At 37.0% G+C, this 19,155-nt stretch overlaps 1 protein-coding gene across 2 annotated transcripts in view; it reads left to right on the top strand.

Moving 5' to 3' along the window:
• plxna4 (plexin A4) overlaps window positions 1-19,155 on the top strand; it is a 345,804-nt gene that overhangs the window by 4,593 nt on the left and 322,056 nt on the right. For both annotated transcript variants that reach the window (XM_088645402.1, XM_088645401.1), the window contains one exon: window positions 17,052-18,330. In XM_088645402.1, the coding sequence (XP_088501528.1) occupies window positions 17,155-18,330 (1,176 nt within the window). In that variant the 5' untranslated portion in view covers window positions 17,052-17,154. The remainder of the gene's footprint in view (window positions 1-17,051; window positions 18,331-19,155) is intronic.

Below are 19,155 nucleotides of genomic sequence, written 5' to 3'. Positions count from 1 at the left end.
CATCTGGACATCTGGATTTTACCTTATTTTTACTTAGGAAACCTGCATACGTATAAGACTTCTTACTTAGATTATCTTAGACTAGAAACCTCCAAAGCACTACTCTGAATTTCTCTTTCAGTAGGAGATTCCCTTTTTTTTTATTTTCATCTTCGGTATGGTTTAGCAGAGTCATGAATTAATAATGAATTGGGTCTTTAGCAAAAAATGCGATTCTGAAATAACTGATATCTTTCTTGTTTTGTTATGCTTGCCATTTGAAGCATTTTGTTTTTGAAGCCTTTTGTGTGTGCTCATTCTTCTTTTTATCTGTAACTTCCATCAGCTGTATAACTATAAGTTAAGGGAGCATTCTTGCAGTTTTTAATGCACTTTCATGAGAACCGTTATAAATTAAAAATGTAATTACCTCGGTAAGAATGCTTTTAATAGCAGTAATACTAAACATGGGATTGTTTACATTCTTTGGAATTGTGATATCTTCTTGTCTTGAAGGTTATGTCTTACCAACCAAAGAACTAAGTAAGTTAGACTTTATGGTCTGGCCAGTGCTTGTTTCTACTATACAATATCTAAAAAGGGCTGAAGTTAAGAACTGAAAGGGAAATGCATGATATGCTTTGCCCATCCTTGTTTTAAAATGAGCCACACTATATCATTCTTCAATAATAATTTCCTTTCATTGTTCTGACCACAGCCCCTACACCTACATGATGTATGTATGAAGATCGCATATGGAGCTCTTAAAAATAAAGAAAAGGCAGGGAAATGAACTGACCCTTCATCCCAAATAGAGTCAAAACGTGATCTTCTTTCAAGATCAGCTACAGACCTCCTCAAGAGCTGAGCTCCTTATTATCATTAATAAGCTGTCATGGAGGGAGTAAGTGTTACCCTTTTTTTGCTTGATTCGGCACATTCACGAAAGCCATAGTTATTATTTTCATAAATGTCCACAAATGAAAAGACGTCTCACATATTATTTTGTCATCTTTGACATTGAAATGTGTCGGCGACCTCCGCCAAGTACTGCTGTGTTGACCCTCGAGGTAAAATTAGCGCTCAGACCATCTGCTTTACAGACTGCATAATTCAAATGAAAACCGCATTTTTGTTCCTCGTCCTGGCTTCAGAAGCTTGGGATATGCTCGGCAACACTTATTATTTAAGCAAATATTGCTCTTCTAAAATATTCTAACCAATACTTTGGTTATTTTTACTTTTTATAGTAAAAATGTAAATCCAGTGTACTGTATATTTGGGAGAAGCTGCATAGTTCCATAGAGGCCACTGTCTAGTTACTTACAGTCAATACAGTGCTCCATGGCTGATATAATATGGTGATCCTAGAGCAGCATTCTACCTAAAGCTAAATGACTTCAGGGTATTTCTGAGCAATAGCAGTCAAGCAAGCCTGCAGAAAATCAAACTAAGTAGCTTGACTGATGATACGTAGCGAAACAGGGTTTTGCTATTACATCCTTATTCATGCCTTCCAATTGCACAAACATAGTATATGATCATGCTGTAGGATGCATTTCTTTGCCCGAGTCGGGAGAGGCTCACGTGTGGTTAGAAGTGAGCCCAAAAGCCTGAGTGATGCAATGTCTGAAGATCTAAAAATCCCCGTGAATAGCTTGATGACCATATTTCTTATGCATGCTGATCTTTATAAATTACAGTACTAGTATCATTTATGTGCAGAATTATTGTTGTGGTTGATGAATTACTGAGAATAGCATGTAGCTGTAAGGATTTGACTTTAATTATGGGTTAATTATGCTACCTTTGGCCTGTCTAGACATAGTAGAATTGGAAAGTAATCCTGGTGTTGTTAAACTTTAGAACTTCAGTCTGAATCTGAATTTAGAAAGATCACATTAAGTTTGTTTATAATGACATACTGTATAGTATTAGATTCTTCTCCAAACCTGGTAGTATTAAACACAAGATGTAACTAGCCAGTTATGTAATGCTGGTGACTTGTTAAGACTTGGATTCAGTTATAAATATGTGAATTATGTTCTATTCAGAACATGTAAAATGATAATAGATTTTAGGCAATTGTATAATAAATGAATTTTTAGTAATTTTTTATAATAAATTCATTTGCTGTGTCTCATTTAAATTGTTGTAGACATATTTTTTATCAGAACAAAAAATGTTATGGCTCCATGGAAGTCCCAGACAGTCATGGTGATTTTCCTCACTGTTACAGATCACACTCCCTGATAATAAACATCTCATTGTCCTCCCTTGTCCTCACCCTAAATATAAAAACGACAGTACATCCGTCAGCAATTAAGGCATGACGGTTGTTGTGAACATTTGACAGTGGTTCCTGTATTATTCTCAAATGGCTTCTAAATAGTAGTATTGAAATGGCCTTCACAATCTACATTCCTGCATGCACAATTACATGTGAGAATGCACACAGTTCAACCATACAGTGGTAGTGCCAAGAAAAAAGGCCCTGGAGTAACTGAATCTATTCTGCAAGAGCCAGGCTATTAACATGCTTACTGCATTCACAATTAGAAATGAGTGACAACATATGACCCAGACAGTAAAACACTGAGTGCAAATGCCCTTGAGTAGAATAATTAGTGCTTGGATTGTCAGGTGTTTGCACTGGACTATCCAGCATGTGGTAGAATTCTGCTGGGCTGGGTTGGGATGTAAAAAAATCTCTTTGGCAGTGTTGCTCAATGGAGTGATCCTTCCCAATTATCACTTCTGCAGATGTGTCAACAGCACTGTGTGGACTTATTTCTGGTTCTTTTCTTCCTCGCATGACATCTCACGCTGGCTTCTTAATGGACCTTAGAACTCACTTTATAGTCTATAAACTAAATGTCCAAGTGTTGTCAGGTTTAATTTTATAGGCTTCAAAAACGTGGGAGGCGTCAAAAGTGATATTAAAACCAAATTATCTGTAGGTTCCGCATATGATAACGAATTCCATTGGTTTCAAGAAGTCCAGTCCAGTATTCACTGTTGTTTTTTACCCCCTTATCATTTAAGATGGCAAGAAAGCAAAGGCTTCAGATGCTCAGGGCAACTTTTCAGTAATTTAACTGTGACCTTTAGAAAACAGGATTTTCTTTTTTGTCTTGATGCGCGATTGTAAATCTAATTTCGCCATGTGACCGCATTGGAGGGGAATGAAAGGGTTTATTTTCCTCTAGCAAGCAAACTTCTTAAAGATGCAGAGTCCAAAGTATTTTTTATTACAGATATTCTGGAGCTTTCGTCAAGTTTCTGTTGTTTCCTTTTATTACTGGTTTTGCTTTTCAATGCCAGTTTTTTAAAACGTTATAACGTTTTATTTTTTACAATGCGTACAAAATCCATCTCTCCCTTTTGTGCCCCTTTCTGCTCAGTTTGTGAAATTCCTCTTGAAAATGCTTACAGCACTGTGCTAGCCTGAGCAATCAAATAGCCCTGTACTTAGAGTAATGTTGGTGAGAAAGTTGGTGATTTTCGTTTCTAAACTGTAACTAAACCTGTACTAATGTCCTTCAACTAGCACATTTGGGTTTTGTCAAATTCAGTGCAGTGAACTATACAATATGGCTAGACATAAACAGATGCATTCATGTTGATATCATTCTCTGTGAGTTTTAAAAAAAAATATTTTTTCAGGAGGAAAGCATTTTTTTAATAGTAGTTTTATTATATAAATAAAATAGCAACGGTTCCAATGGTGTCCCTGCTTACGTCATAATAAAATCAAAAGAAATAGAACAGAAAAATAAAAGAAAAATGTAAAAAGAGACTGTAACAAAAAGATGTACAACAATCAAAGAAGTGTTCTGCGCTTGTACCGCAAAGTCAGTTTCTTCCTAATACTATATATTGTATGTCCTGTATGTGCATTATAACCAGGGATTCCAGGTTTTGTCACATAGCTGCTGAACTGCCTCGTAGCTCATTATTACCTCATTATCCTTTCTAAAGACACAAACAGGTAAGTGTTAAATTCATTAATCCATTGAGAGACAGTAGGAGGATCCTCATGTATAAAATGTACGTATAACACTTAATTGTTATACATCATTTAGCAATGGTAATTGCTAAACTCAAACAATTATCTACTCGAATAATGGAAAGTGATACTATCACATGGGTTAATTGACAGCTGAATTAACTTAAGGAATTTTTATAATGCTATACTTAAAATATGTTCTGTTATTAGCAACAAGGTTGAAAGATTCAGGTATGGCCATATCATAAGTAAAAAGACTACATTTCCAGTTTGGGACAGAAAGGAGAATAATTTCTCCTAAATACACTTAGTCACTTAGATAAGGCAGATTCTTTGTCACTTTATATTATGAATGAGGCAGTACTTTGCAATGATATAAAAATACAGGATTGTTAACAGATTATCTTTCACTGTTGCACTGGTACACCTTAAGTAATTACCCAATTTATCTATGACATGGTTATTATTGCTTACAGAGTACCTCAGAAAAGCTACAGCTTTCATTACAAATAGTACACAGTTTCAGTGAAAGAGATTCTACTACTGAATACTTAGTAATGTCCAGAGAGCCCCCACTGCATTGACAGACTATATGATTAAGTCGACTGTGTCAATATCTTTAAATAATATGCAGCCAGTATCTGAAAACTCTAAATTCTCCAGAAGATAAAATGGACGTATTCTCTTACAGATAAACTGTTTTTTGCAAAAGCTCCTGATGTGCCTATGTATTAAGAGTAGGTTCTCATAGGGCTTGTGTTAGACTACAGTTTTATGAACTGAATGACTAGGGTAGGAAAATATAAGCCAATCTTTATATCACAATGAGTTTTCTCCCATTTTTTATGTGAATGAAGCAACATAGGATTGCCTGTATGTCTTTAAGACCTCTGGAACTGTATCAGTATGCAATCTAAAAGAGATCAGGTGGTTTAAGAATGTAACTTTCCATCTGGGTTGTATGTATGAGGGTTTAATTGAACACAGTATAGTACCTGCGGGTCTAGAAACAACATGTTTTGTTTTAGAATTTATGATTGATTGTCATGCCCACTTGCAAAGCCATTGGTTGGGTCATTGGGTTACTTTCTGTTTTAACAATGTGAAAGCCTTAAACAAAAATGCTGTTTTCTTCTAACTATATTTTTATGTAGTAAATCTGGTTGTAAGCAGTTTACTGAACTGTACAGTATCATATAATAACACTAAAATTGTGTAGTGACAGCTTTTTGAACGTTTTGTTCATTGCTCTAAAATGAGAATAAACATCATAAGAGGGATGAATCTTTCAAAGATAAAAAAATTATTAGAAATTTGAAACATCTAAATTTGAAATATTAAAGGAAATGTATCGCAAACTTCTGTGAAAAAGTGTCCCGATAATGTATAGGTGACACAAATGGAAGATCACCTTATTCTGTAATCTGAGACAAATCTATGGCCTTTGTATAAAGCTGATATATCAAGCTGAACGATTCTAATCATCAGCTTTTAAAAAAATGGAAAGTGTTTCATAATCACCATAAAACCATGATGATCGGGTATTACCTAAGAGGTTAATCTAGTCTGTTAAGTAAGCTTACTTTCCTGATGTGTATTATCCACTAATCACTTGATCATTTACTTATGTTTCCTAACAATAATGTAGTATTTTAGGCTCTTTAAGAATGATTTAAAACGAGATCTTTTATCTCTTTAAAAGTAATGTCAGACCAGAGCTGTGTCGGCTTGCAGTACCTCTACTGTTGTTTTCAGGAGCGATGCTTGCCCAACATTCTGAAAGTAGTGAAAAGCTGATGAGAAAGAAAATTGAAAATAAAAAAGTCTGGTGGAAATGAGTCACTGTGCAGTCTGCTTGCTGTTTCCAGCGTGAACTCAAGTCTCACTGCTGATGTATTGCGATGCAGGTGAAGTGATGATTTTTGTGGGCTTTGTTTCGTGTCCCAGCTGCTGATTCTCCCTGGGTGTGCTGTATCACTTCTTCTTTTTCTGATTAAGACATGATGCTGTTTTTAGATTAGCCAGTGTATTATGTTGAGTCCAGGGTTTTTACGTGCTATTTCCACTTCTACTCACATGCTTTTGTGAAATGGTTTAATTATTTATGGGAGAGAGAGAATGCTATAGGACATATATTTTTTAAAGAACAAACCCACGTGGAACAAAGTAAAGCAAATGTGTTATGTGAATCAAACACCTTAGATACATCCATGTTGTGAAGTATTATTTTTGAAAGTTTATTTTGTTTTTAGCAATTTTCATCACCCACCTAGAATACAATATACAGTATATGTCAGTTTTGGAAGCTTGATAATGTTCTCAGCTTCTGTCATCTCTGATATTGGCACATAACACATGTTTGGGATTTATGATGCCTGATGAAGCATTTTAGCCTAAGTACACATGTTCTGTATGGCCTTATCTTATTCCAGCTGCTTCCCATCTGAATTGTCCTTAGTGTTTCATCAAACACCTCACCACCCACCACCAAACAACTTTCAGAAAGAAAAAAATGCCAAGCATTGATCCGTAGTCTTTAAGTCATATACTCTGATTTCCCAGCTCGATGTATGCATCCATGGTTACCTTTCAACTTGTTTTTCGGCATGCGTTTAATTGCTTGGAGAAATGAATATACTCTTCAGCTCATCTGTAGTCATAATTTTGACATCTAATTTGGGGGATATCATCTGGGTTTGCTCCTGCTCATTTAGAAAAAAAGGTTCCAGAAAGAAAATACATTTTGTAACCTCAGGGTGGCTATGTTCTTATTTATAAACCCAGAAGTAACAAGAAAAATGAATCGAGTCTCTGTGATCTGCTAATATTGTGTGCATGACAGAGGTAACAATTATCTGATGCTGAAGTTGTCATTAGGAGTTCACTCACAATAGTGGGCAGCTTCTGTTCATTATAGTCTCTGTAGATATTAAACTTTTTCGGAAAAAACAGTTTGGTACAGTATAATGCCATTTTATGAAAGTTTGTAATGCACGTTTCTTATTATCACCCCAGGAGCATCCCCATATTCCTGTAGATATTGTTTTTTCCTCACTTTGTATTTCAAAGGCTAGTGAAAATAATTAATTTTTTGAAGCCAAAGAGGAGAGCGAATAATTCTGCTAACAGTACTTAGTCTCAGTTAATATCCTAACACCACAGAAATGTTCATAGTTTTGTTTCTGCCTTAATTGATAAATTCTGATATGAAAGTGGTAAAATCATCAGATTACAGTTCTGTCACAGTCTCCTACATCTTCAGATGAAAGCAGATTTTTTTTTAATAAGAGAGCTGATGGGCTTTGCACTTTGCCAGTTATGCTTATTTTACAAGGTGATTTCAGGCATAATGCATTTTTTTTCTAAAAGGAAATGCTAATTGAAGAGCCATTGAGAAATTGAGTCGAGGAGACAGTTTTAAGCATTCGATAATGTGAAAAGGTTTCTTTCTGTTTAAGAAAATTGTGAAGATATAATAAAGTATGGAATGAAACTAGAAAGGTAGATACTTATATTGCTAAGTATATTTAACAGCTAATGGTGCAGACCAATGTGAGATAAAATAATGACTCTTTAGTGCTTTAGATTTATCAGAAGAGGCATACAGGTGCTAGGTTATCCGTTTAAAGAATGTATTGTTTAAAAATGGACCAATAACCACTGCATACCACATGAGTCCTGCTTTATATGACTAGATTTTTATAGGGGTAGTATGATGGTTAATATTACTGCTGTGCGGCACTGGAGCCCTGAGTTCAGTTTCTGAGGTGCTATGTGCATGGTGTTTGTACTGTATGCTCTCGCTGTGTTTCCCAGGGTTAATTGGCTTCTGGTAAAACTGGCTCTGGTGTGAGTCTCTGCCTGTGATTGTGTCTGTGTGTGCCCTGCAATGACTGCAGTCCTGTTCAGGGTGCATCACACCTTGTGGCTGTTGCTTGCCAGAACGGACTCTGGCTCCCCTGCAACCCCTGATTTGGATTGGATTGATGTTTATGGAAATTAAAGAAAACATTTAAGTAAAACTGATCTAACTAATTAAACATATCTAATCATAATAGCTATGAGGAACATCAGACTGTGTTAATCGTTGCTTTTTTTACCTCATGGATTCTATTGCTCATCTAGGGTATAAAATACTGGTACAATGTTTTTAAAATACTGTGGTGTGAAGACAACATACATCATGATGACACCCTCGTCATTTTATTGGTTAATTGAAAGTAGCTTGCTTCCTGACACCTGCATGCCCATGGCCGTCCAATGCATTTGTTCATTTATCTGTGCCTGGGTGGGTTGTACATAGCAGAAACTGTAATTACAGAGTGTAAGCATTCCCATTCTTTTCACAGTAGTGGTGAGATTGTTTATGTGCAGCAAGTTGCTTTTTTGATTAAGCACACTCAGTGAGGTACTTTCTGCACTTAACAGCTGTCTGTCTGATATTAAGATATGGATGCTGTCACGGACGTCCAAAGGGACTAACCGTGGGGAGCAGGAGAGCGGAAAAAGACCCATATGCGTAGCGGCGAGACGGGAAAAGGCCCGGGCTCATAGTGCAAAGAGTTCAGGATTGCCGTATAGAAACCTATGCCCTCAGGGAGCGGACGTGGGGCGCCCTGGTGCTAGGCGGGTCTCAGGACATCCGAACATCAATGCTGAGCGAGGACAGAGTGCAAGACCCGGAAATATATAGCCCAAGGGAAAGAGAGGGACAGGAAGGACAGCAGACCGGAAACTAGGGACAGGACAGAGAAGGAGCGCCCTCTGGCTGCAGAGGGCGTGACAGATGCATCCACAACTTAATTTAACTAAACTGCAGTAAGATGGATGTTATGCATATTGGCTCTCAAAAACAATTTTTTTGGATTATGGATTATGGTGTTGAAATGAAACACCTTGACTGAATTTTGGTGTTGTTTTTCACCTTGTGTTATCATTTAAAGCCCATGCTAAAATGTCACAGGTGTATCATTTTTCCATCTGTGGAACATTTCCAGGACAAGGTACAGTACTTGTTCTTGCTGTTTGATGCTACAGTGCGTGCCTTTATTTAATCAAGATTGGACACTTGCCTTGCTGGGATATTTAGTAAGATTGTAAGATTGTAAATAGGCTTCAGGTCATGCAGAATTCCACAGCTCATGTGCTAACAAAACTATTCTGTGTTAACAATTTACACTTTGCATTCTGTGTAAATAGTGTTAGCTGCTTGTGAAATTTAGAGATTTGTAAGGTTCTGCTGCTTAAATATAAGCAGATGAAAGGCATTACTACAAGTTACTATGAGGACTTAATGCACAAGTGACTTAAGTCCAAGACTGAAGTTTGAGAACTGCTTATTGATATATTTTTTACCTAACATCAGTCTACACATAATGAGCAATAGAGCCTTCACTTGGGTAGTTCCATGATTGTGAAACATGTGGACAATACATAATACATCCACCCTTCCATTTTCTAACCCCTTCCTCAAGTAACGGGCACAAGGCAGGATACATCATGGACAAGACGCCAGTCCCTTGCAGGGTACACACAAGCACAGACGTTCACACAATCACACTGGGGCCAAGTTTCCCAGAAGCCAATTAACCTACCAGTATGTCTTTGGACTGTGAGAGGAAACTGGAGCACCCAGCTAAAAAACATGCAAACACAGGAAATATACAAACATACAAACTCCAAGCAGATTGCCATAGGTTTATTCATTTTTTGTGGTGATTTTCTTTCGTGATTTTTTTACTTTTGCTTTTTATATATTATCCATGTACTACAATTTAAGATTGTGGACATGCACATATAAATACGATATTTTTAATGTTAACTTTGGGAAAACTGGATGTTGAACAAATGTTGGTCTGGTTATTCAATGATTCTAAGGGCACTGAGTACCTAAATGCTTCTTGTGTGATTGGCACATGGTAATGATTTACAGTAGCTCTGCTTAGACTCCCAGGCTGTATTAAATAAATATTTATAACATAACACTAGAGATTAAAATATTCTTACTTGCTCTGGAAGTGAAGAAAAAAAACAAAAGAAAACTTGTTCATTCCAATGTACAGCCCTAGCTATTAGGCACTGTATCTCTATTTACAGTTGCATATTTAAGTGCATTCAATGGATATTATTTTCTAAATTGGGCCACTCCATGCCAACTCATCCAGAAAAGGCACATTGTGTTGCCTAGCCTCTGCAGGAGTATGTTGTGTTACAAAATCCTAGTTATATGCATCTACAGTAGGTGCCAAATGCCAAGTCTTAGCCAGGATAATATCTTTTGTCCTAGTTCCTGTCAATCATATGTCTCATGTGCATGTGAGATTTTGATATTTTCAAAGATGCTGTTATCAAGAACTTCTCCATGCAAGTTCATAATCACTAAGTTTCAAACCAGTTCCACTGGAAACAGACCCTGTAGCATTTTATTATATTATATCTCACCATAAACAAATCCAAAGTTATAGTCAGATCCCCGTTTGGTCAGAACTGTGTGTTATCTTACCTTTGCCAAACTGGCTTTAAGCAATACCTGAATGTACGATACATTCACCTGTAGAATAATCCTCAAATCCTTAAAACCTCAAAATCCAGGGAAACCAAAATGTTCTGGTTGATTTTTGTAGCTCCTGTGAAGACCCCCTTCCCATCCAACATGGTACAAATAGCAAAAATTCAATTTTCAGAAGGAGATAGGCTTGAAATCAATCTTATTTCATAATTTATGAACCACTTCATAAACCACTTCCTTAAACCAATACCAACACCTTAAGGTCTCAAGCCCCTGCAAGGCAAAGTATTTTTCTAAAACTTGAATGAAATCATTTCCTGTGAAATAATAACTTGCCAAAAGTAAGTTGGGGACTTCTGATATTTTCCTGTCATATCCTGTGAATCCTGTCGTCGGCAAAGAATATAGTGTGCTATAGAGGCGCGGTGCCACTGTGGCAATTCAGAGATCAAGAGTTGCAAATTTGACCTGTGCACACATTGCAGTAACATTTTTGCATTTCTTGCACAGTTGTCCTGTGCTTATTGCCTGCCTTCTCAGTATCAGACCTCTTTGAGGTATCCATTAACTGATGCGGAGTTGTCATTAGTAATTCTAACACAACAGGAGGGCAGCTTCTGTTCATTATAATTCCGGCAGATGTTATAAAGTTATGCATTCAAATTGTATGGAAAGTAAATGCAGAAAATATACTGAAACAACAGCAGAAAAAACGAAGCAGGATGTGCATCACATAAGAAATAAGATAAGAGGAAATTGCAGATGATATTCATTACTGACTTAATGAACTACTGAACATACTTAATTGCATTAAAATATCATTCTGCACAGAAGCAAAATGACATTCACAGACCTTAAGCTCCAGACCTCACCCAGTTCATTACTTTCATGAAATGTCAGTGATCATTTTTTTGTTTTCCTTGCACCTGATGAAATGTGCAGTATAGTCCAACTGAATTTTGCACAGTTTTGATTACTTGATTACATGTTATTTATGTTATTACATGTCACTGTTATTGCTATTGTGTTACTGTCTATTGTCTTATCTTCTGTCCTATTTATATACTGCACCTGAGTGACTAATGAGAAACACTTTTCATTATACTATGCACCTGTGTAAGTTTAATGACAATAAAGTTGAATTGAATTGAACTGAGTGATTTTGTGACTTTATATTAAGCGAAACAAGAAGTCGTTTTCATCTAATTGGACTTACTGACTTCAGGAACTGTTTTGCTGGTCTTAAAAACTGAGAAACTAAACCTTTTAACCTTAAATCTTCTCCACCTTTCCTAGCAGGACCTAGAGAAGTAGAGAATAAGGAATTCTTTTTAATTCCAGTCCGTTATTTTGGTCGTAGAATAGCAGTAGTTGGCAATTCGTCTTATATAGAGCTTGTTTTCTGCATTGGTGGTTTGGTGTATGGTTTTTATGTTGTGATATGAAATGAAAGATGATGAACTATGCCTGGGCAGAGCGAAGCCAGAGGAAATGGTGGTGGAAGTCTATAGCAGCCCTGATGTGCAAATTGGTTGGCCGGCCTGGGTATAGGGGCAAAAGACAAATGGAGCCACCTAGTAGCTGGTTCTCTTCACGGATTCCCTCAGGGCAGTGTCACAGTTTTATCTGGTAAAGTGAATGACTATAAGTCTCAGACTTCAAGTGGGTAAGAAGCCCAGGTCACTGATGTGGAATGCCAGCCACATAGTGGGCAACTTTTGGTAAGCAGAGCTGTCGCTGTGAGATGAACCGAAGGCTGGGTTGAGGCGCCTGATGCCAACGCTCATTAGACTCTAGAAAAGGTGCTGGTTGATATAGACAGGCCCTGACAGTGGCCAGGTACATCGAAATAGGCTAAGGAGTGTGGAACACCTCGCCTGCCGTATCATCTAGGCCTAGAAATGGTTGGCCCATGCCCTTCTTGTCACGGAATAGCCCGCAACTTAAGATTTTAGGGTAATTTAAAGTGCTGTGTAATTTCCTGAGCTCTTAAACTACACATGCTTCCTATCTTTACCCTGCTGTAGGCCTATTGGTGGACTGGTGGTGTCGCCAATAGGGAAATAAAGAGCAGAGCAGTGGAAAAATGTACTTTTTGCACTTCAACACCCATTACATTTTGATAAAACTGTGTACATGACAAATCAACCGTTTGGACTGACATTTAAAATTCACTGCAATTAGGCACCAATGTGTAAGTTGTGAAGCTTTAACGGGATTCCTTAATTGTCCTCAGCTTAAAGGTTATATGGATTCCTAGCAACAAAAGGCTGAATATTACATCTCAGTTTCAGTTTCATTATACTTTTTACCCACCGTGGATATGAATCTCACAAAAGTTCACTAGGGATGACAAATTAAAATAGTTTTACCTCACTATCTAACCTCACTAACCTCACTACCTCACTGTCTAAGTACCTATTATTAATATAATATCTTGTTTATTTACTGGCTGAATAGTTTGTCTGATGCTGATTTTCCATGGCACCAGTAGAAGGAAGGATATTAGCCTGCAAGTTTGTTTCTTCAGAGTAGACATTTCTGATACCTGTGCTGGGGTTTTTGGAGGATGACCAAGGTGCATACTATACTACACTACTACAAACAAATGTTTGTGTGTAATATTCTAGAATCATCTAGTTGTTGAGAGAGGAGTGAAACTCGTTCTCATCGTTAGTTGATGCGTTATAGTAAAGAGGTACACTTATAGTATTGGAATGATGGTGGACAGTTGACTGACTGAAGATGTTTTATATTAATGAAGAGGTGAAGGTTTATCCCATACTGAAAATAAAAGAGACACAACATTTTGGCTGTTCAGGTGTAGTTTTCTTCAGTTTGTAGTTTTATATGAATGTATATGAGATTAGTGCCGTTTGATAATATTTGTGGGCCTTCTGGTAGCACTTGAGGCTGATCATGCATGTGAAGGAGGGTGGAGCTTTTGATATATAGGCACAGACTTGAGCCTGAGTGAATATATTCCTTCCCGGATATCAAAGGGAGCAGAATCCCTGATGCTGAGTGAAAATAACACATTAAGAGCTTCTGTGATAACTTTCTTTTTGTTTTACTTGATATATATTTCAATTTGAGCTTGGATCTCCGTTTCATCCACTACCTAGTCTGATGGAAAAAGAAGAGGAGTGGGGTTCCTGGGACAGTAAAGCTCGATTTTTAATAATATTCAGATGTTTCTCTCATTATGTCAGTTTTATTCCCCCTCTTGGATGGGTCTGGCTTCCTCTTTCTTCTGCTGTCTTTTAGTTCCAGTCCAACAGGAGAATGCAGGACCAGCCAATTACACAGAGCTCCAAAAGAGTGTGTCAGAAAAGCAAAGAAGGAGCAGTCATCTGTGTCTGGAGGGAGGAATGGTTGATGAGTTTAGCACATCTGGCAGAGGATGCTCTAAAAATAAAATAGAAGCCATGTTAAACAATTTCTGTTAATTACTGTATCTGAGGAGAATTAATCAATGTGATTACTCTTCAGCGAAGTTTTTAAGGATAAGAAAAGCTTGTGCCATGTTGTCTTAGGAGGCTAAGTAGGCTATTCTTGTTTTCGTGAGGATACCGGCGTTGACAGCACTGCTGTAGAGGAAGCACTAGTAGTGACAAGGTGTGTCGAGTGTCACTCTTGCCAGTTATTATATCATTCAGATTTTAACTTCGCAAAATGAACAATTGCGACAAAACTAATAATTGGAAAAATGACATGTGAGTGACAACCTGGACCTAATTTTGAGGTTGGGTATCCAATATCTACTTTATACCTTGTGCAATGTGTTGTTTTTTTCTGTTAGAATGACAAAATACTATGGTCTGTTTCATATAGGTATGTGAATACAATCATTCTGTGAGGTGTTACAAATTGGTCTTAAATAGGTAATGTTGATTCTATTCATTTTTGAAAGAGAATTACTCTGGTAAGAAATGAGAGCTTGTTGAAAAAAAATGAAATCATACAGAAGGTCTGGGTACCCAAATTACATAAAAGCTCTGAAGAGTGTCTCTGTGTATATAATTTACATTTATAATGACTTAAAGTCTTTCTCTAAAGTTGTTTTTACCATTATATATAAACAGTGAAATATTGAAACTGTAGATGAATTAACCTTTTTTTGATTAGTTTAAACACAGATCCATTAATGAACACATGGTTATATCACAAAGGCCCTTTCTGCTGTGTTGATACATATTGATACAGACATATTTCTTCTTTATGCTTCAATTTGGAATTTTGAAATTGTAACTTGATGCTATTGTTGCAACATTAATTAAATGCATATAAATGTCTTTGGAGCTATCGATAGTAAACCATTTGCTTTTGTTTGTTATTGTGCATTCACAATGGAAACATGACAAATAATGTGTCATGAGAAAGCTAGATCCTATGGGTACAGTCCCATGGCTGTTTGGTCATTGACAGGGCCTGGGGATCCCAGGGTGCTTTGCCATCAGTACGTGGCCAGTCTGTCTTTCTGTCACAGGGGACTCAAACACAGCAAGAGTGCAGATATAATCTCCAGGTTTTAGTCCTGCATTCTGGTTAGAGGATTTTTCTATTGCTACCCAATTGTAAGCTCACTTGAGCACCATGTTTTCCACCAAATCAAGATAAGACGGAAAAAGCAAATTAAATATAGGTAATGCTTCATAAGTATGCAAATTTCATCTTGAAAAGAATGTAATTAAAAAAATCCAATACAGTCATGTTGCTATGGGATTTTATACTTCTGCTTGGGGTGTATAATCCTGCTATTGGCATTTTGAAGCACGTAAACACACTGAAAGTAAATAAAAAATGTTTGAACTAGAAACATGGAGTATAAAATGGCATATGCCCAGTGTGATTCGAAATTTAATTATTAGCACACAGTGATCAACAAGCAAAGACAAATAAAGCTGAATGCGCACTCCTAGTGGGAAGGATAATTAACTGTCAGTGACAAACTTGAGTTTGGTGTCTGAATGGTAAATCTTAAAGACATGAGTCAGATGGTATTTTTTATTTACTTTATTTCATGTACTTCTCTTGTGTGGTTGAGCTGCAGTTCTTATAAATTAAGGTACTGCATATACAGTACCTGAACAAACTAGCCGAAGGAAATAAATCTTGAAATAGATTTATCCTAAAAGTGTTGAAGCAGGCCTACGCATAGCTGGCATGGACACAGTTTTGTGGTGTGTTGAGCATTGATGGTAGTTCTTGGCTTTGTCACAGCATATAAACTGCGCTAGCCAGAAAATCCATTTTTGCTAATGGAGTCCTCTCTGTGTGTAAGTGTGAAGTTCACTTCCATATGTAACAAGATTGTCTCTCTGTTGGTTTGATAAATGATTCAAAGATGAATAGCCAGGCTACTGCGGCATTCTATAGAGCTGGTGGTTGTGTATTTCCCTGGAAAATTGACAGTGAGATTTGACTTGTGGAATGTTTTAGGCCGGCTTAGATGTTCAACCTTTCAGTTCACATTCTGCTGGACAGTTTTATTGAGGAGCAGGCAAAAATAGCCATGGCGGCAAGCATATTTTTGAACCTAAGAGAAAATGATTTAGGAAAAAAAGGCTTGCTGTGCTGCCGATTGCATGTGCAGCCTTCTTATATTAGTGTACAGATAAATCTCAGTGCAAACGCATTTTAAATGCATTAAAAACACTGGTGCCCATGTGGAAAGAGAAGTGAATATTAACAGCGTCCATTGTGGATGTTTTTTTATTTTGTGCTTTGGGGCATTTTACAGAACCAGTCAGGTTTTAGACGTTATCAATTACTGTTTAAGGCAAGTGTCATCTTATTCAGAAAACGTTAAAAGCTTTTCTAACAGTATGACTGCTTTTAACTGGAGTCTCCAAAACGCTGAATATGGAGACTCGCTTCAGTGGCGAACTTCGTACGGGCGTAAATAGATTGCGCTGTATGTCCTGGTTTCAACAGCTGCAGTGCACGACGAATACTGAGAAGAAAACAATCTCTTTTTCCCAGGAAAAAAGAAGTAGGATGACAAAGAACAAAAATGTGTGGAGCAGTGTTTAATGTATTATTGCATCGTTGGGTATAAGAGTGAAGAAGAAAAAAATCTTAACATCGTGTCGACTTTTACTTGGTGGCTGCATAAAAACTCAGCTTTTTGTCTTGTTCTGTGGCAGAACAGATGTCAGATTTCCAACAGTCTTGTAGCTTGTGTCACACTTTCATAGAGTAATATAAATGTTAATCCATATGCATTAGCGGTCTTAACCATTTGATTGTTTCTTCACTTGTTTTGGCATCTGCTGATCGAGATGGGAAGATGATGTACAACCGGGGTTTGCAAGTAAAAACAAAAAATAGTATATTGTGACACATGTCATGTCTTATTTTTATTGTCCATAACATTAACAAAACAATAGGAAGTTACCTGAGCAAATGGCAGAGAAGCTCTTTCAAAGAAAACTACACTTACAAATCCCTCAAGATGTCTTCAAAATGATGAGGCAGTTATATTAATAGTTGTAAAAGTAAGCAAAAGTTAACAAATGTTCTAAATATTTTTCTTTTCACATGTTTTTGCAGGTCCAAAATGATTTCAGATGGAAAAACAGATTTTGATCAAGACCAGCTGAATCTACTGGACTGAGCATTCTTGCTGGGAATAGAAACCGTTCAGTCTTCAGAAATGGCTTCTTTTATGAGAAATTGGACTTTTCTGACCTTTTACATTTTGCCAATTCTGACAGCTTCATCAGCTTCCAGGCAACCTGTCCACATCAACAAGGAATTCAGCACTTTCCATTCTGAAAATTCTGAATGGACTTTCAACCACTTAGCTGTTGATGCAAGAAACGGGAATGTTTACTTGGGTGCTGTGAATAGGATCTACAAACTTTCCAGTGACTTAAAGGTGCAAGTAACCCACCAAACTGGACCGGATGAGGACAACCCTAAGTGTTATCCTCCAAGGATAGTTCAGCCTTGCCATGAACCATTAACCCTCACGAACAATATAAACAAAATGCTGCTGATAGACTATAAAGAAAATAGGTTGCTAGCCTGTGGTAGTCTTTACCAGGGAATTTGCAAACTTTTGAGGCTTGAGGATCTTTTCAAGCTTGGGGAGCCATCCCATAAGAAAGAGCACTACCTCTCTGGGGTCAATGACAGTGGCTCAGTGTTTGGAGTGATTGTGTCCAACAAAGACTCTGCTGACAAACTGTTTATTGCAACTGCTGTGGATGGCAAGCCCGAATATTTCCCTACTATCTCCAGTCGGAAATTAACAAGAAACTCGGAGGCTGATGGGATGTTTGCCTATGTATTCCACGATGAATTTGTAGCCTCAATGATAAAAATTCCTTCCGATACTTTCACAATCATTCCAGACTTTGATATTTACTATGTCTATGGCTTCAGTAGTGGAAACTTTGTCTATTTTTTGACTCTTCAGCCTGAAATGACCAGTCCCACTGGTTCTGCTACCAAGGAGCAGGTGTACACATCCAAACTTGTCCGTCTCTGCAAAGAAGACACTGCTTTTAACTCTTATGTGGAGGTTCCCATTGGCTGTATGAAGAATGGCATTGAATATCGGTTGCTTCAGGCTGCTTACTTGTCAAAAGCTGGTGCTATTTTAGCCAGGTCACTGGGCATTAGTCCTGATGATGATGTCCTTTACACCATATTTTCAAAAGGCCAAAAGAGGAGAACCAAATCTCCAGAGGAATCTGCACTTTGTGTCTTTATGCTGAAAAACATCAATGACCGGATCAAGGATAGACTTCAGTCTTGCTACAAAGGGGAAGGAACATTAGATTTGGCCTGGCTTAAAGTCAAGGATATTCCTTGTAGCAGTGCAGTAAGTTCACTTTTGTTATTTTTGCTCTACAGTACTCTGATTTGGAAAAAAAACTATACATGTTATTGTTCTGTGTATCATGTTGGAAGAATGTTGGAAGCATGTTTGAGAGATATGGAAAAACTCAGTAGAAGCATAGGTCTGTTTTAAGGTCTTGATTCCATCAGCTTTATGATGTTTATATATACAAGAATCTTTAAAGTTTTTTTCACCTTTAAATCATTTTCAATTTTTTAATTTTTAGGCAATACATAAGCCTTAAAATGAACTTTATATTGAATATCTGTGTTTTGTGAAATAACTAACGATGCCCTGTATCAATATGAAAATAATCCCGAGTCTCTTCACATGGTTTAATTAGAAGATAAGCATGGAGCCTTTGTGTGACACTGGGGCTTTTAACATGTGCAGTTATTTTTTTCTTTAAAAAGGTAAATTATCTTTTGAGAGATTTTTTATCCCATTCTTTTTTGGTGATTAAAAACAGAACAGCTTAACATACTGTTCCTATTGATACACAAAATTATCTTCCATGGAGAGTCATTCTGTGAAATTTAATGATTTATAATTACATTTCATTTCTTACTAGTCTTGGCTTAATTATTCAATATTTTGGAATGATACAGAGCTTCATTAGTTCTGGTGTAAACAAACCAGCACTGGAGTTTCTACATGTGGTAAAACAGCCAAGCGACAACTGTTGGTTTTAAGGGTTTAATTCACCCACAGTTTGAATTTGTATGAATTAATGGGTGACATTGATCTGTTCACTCATATTATTTAAACATTTGACAATAGAATGTAAACAACATGTGTCTTTAGTAT

Source organism: Lepisosteus platostomus, chromosome 9, assembly GCF_059453375.1.
Source record: "Lepisosteus platostomus isolate fLepPlt1 chromosome 9, fLepPlt1.hap1, whole genome shotgun sequence".
Taxonomy (NCBI): Eukaryota; Metazoa; Chordata; class Actinopteri; order Semionotiformes; family Lepisosteidae; genus Lepisosteus; species Lepisosteus platostomus.
Note: the sequence above shows the minus strand (reverse complement) of the source record. Positions and strands in the feature narration are given on the sequence as shown.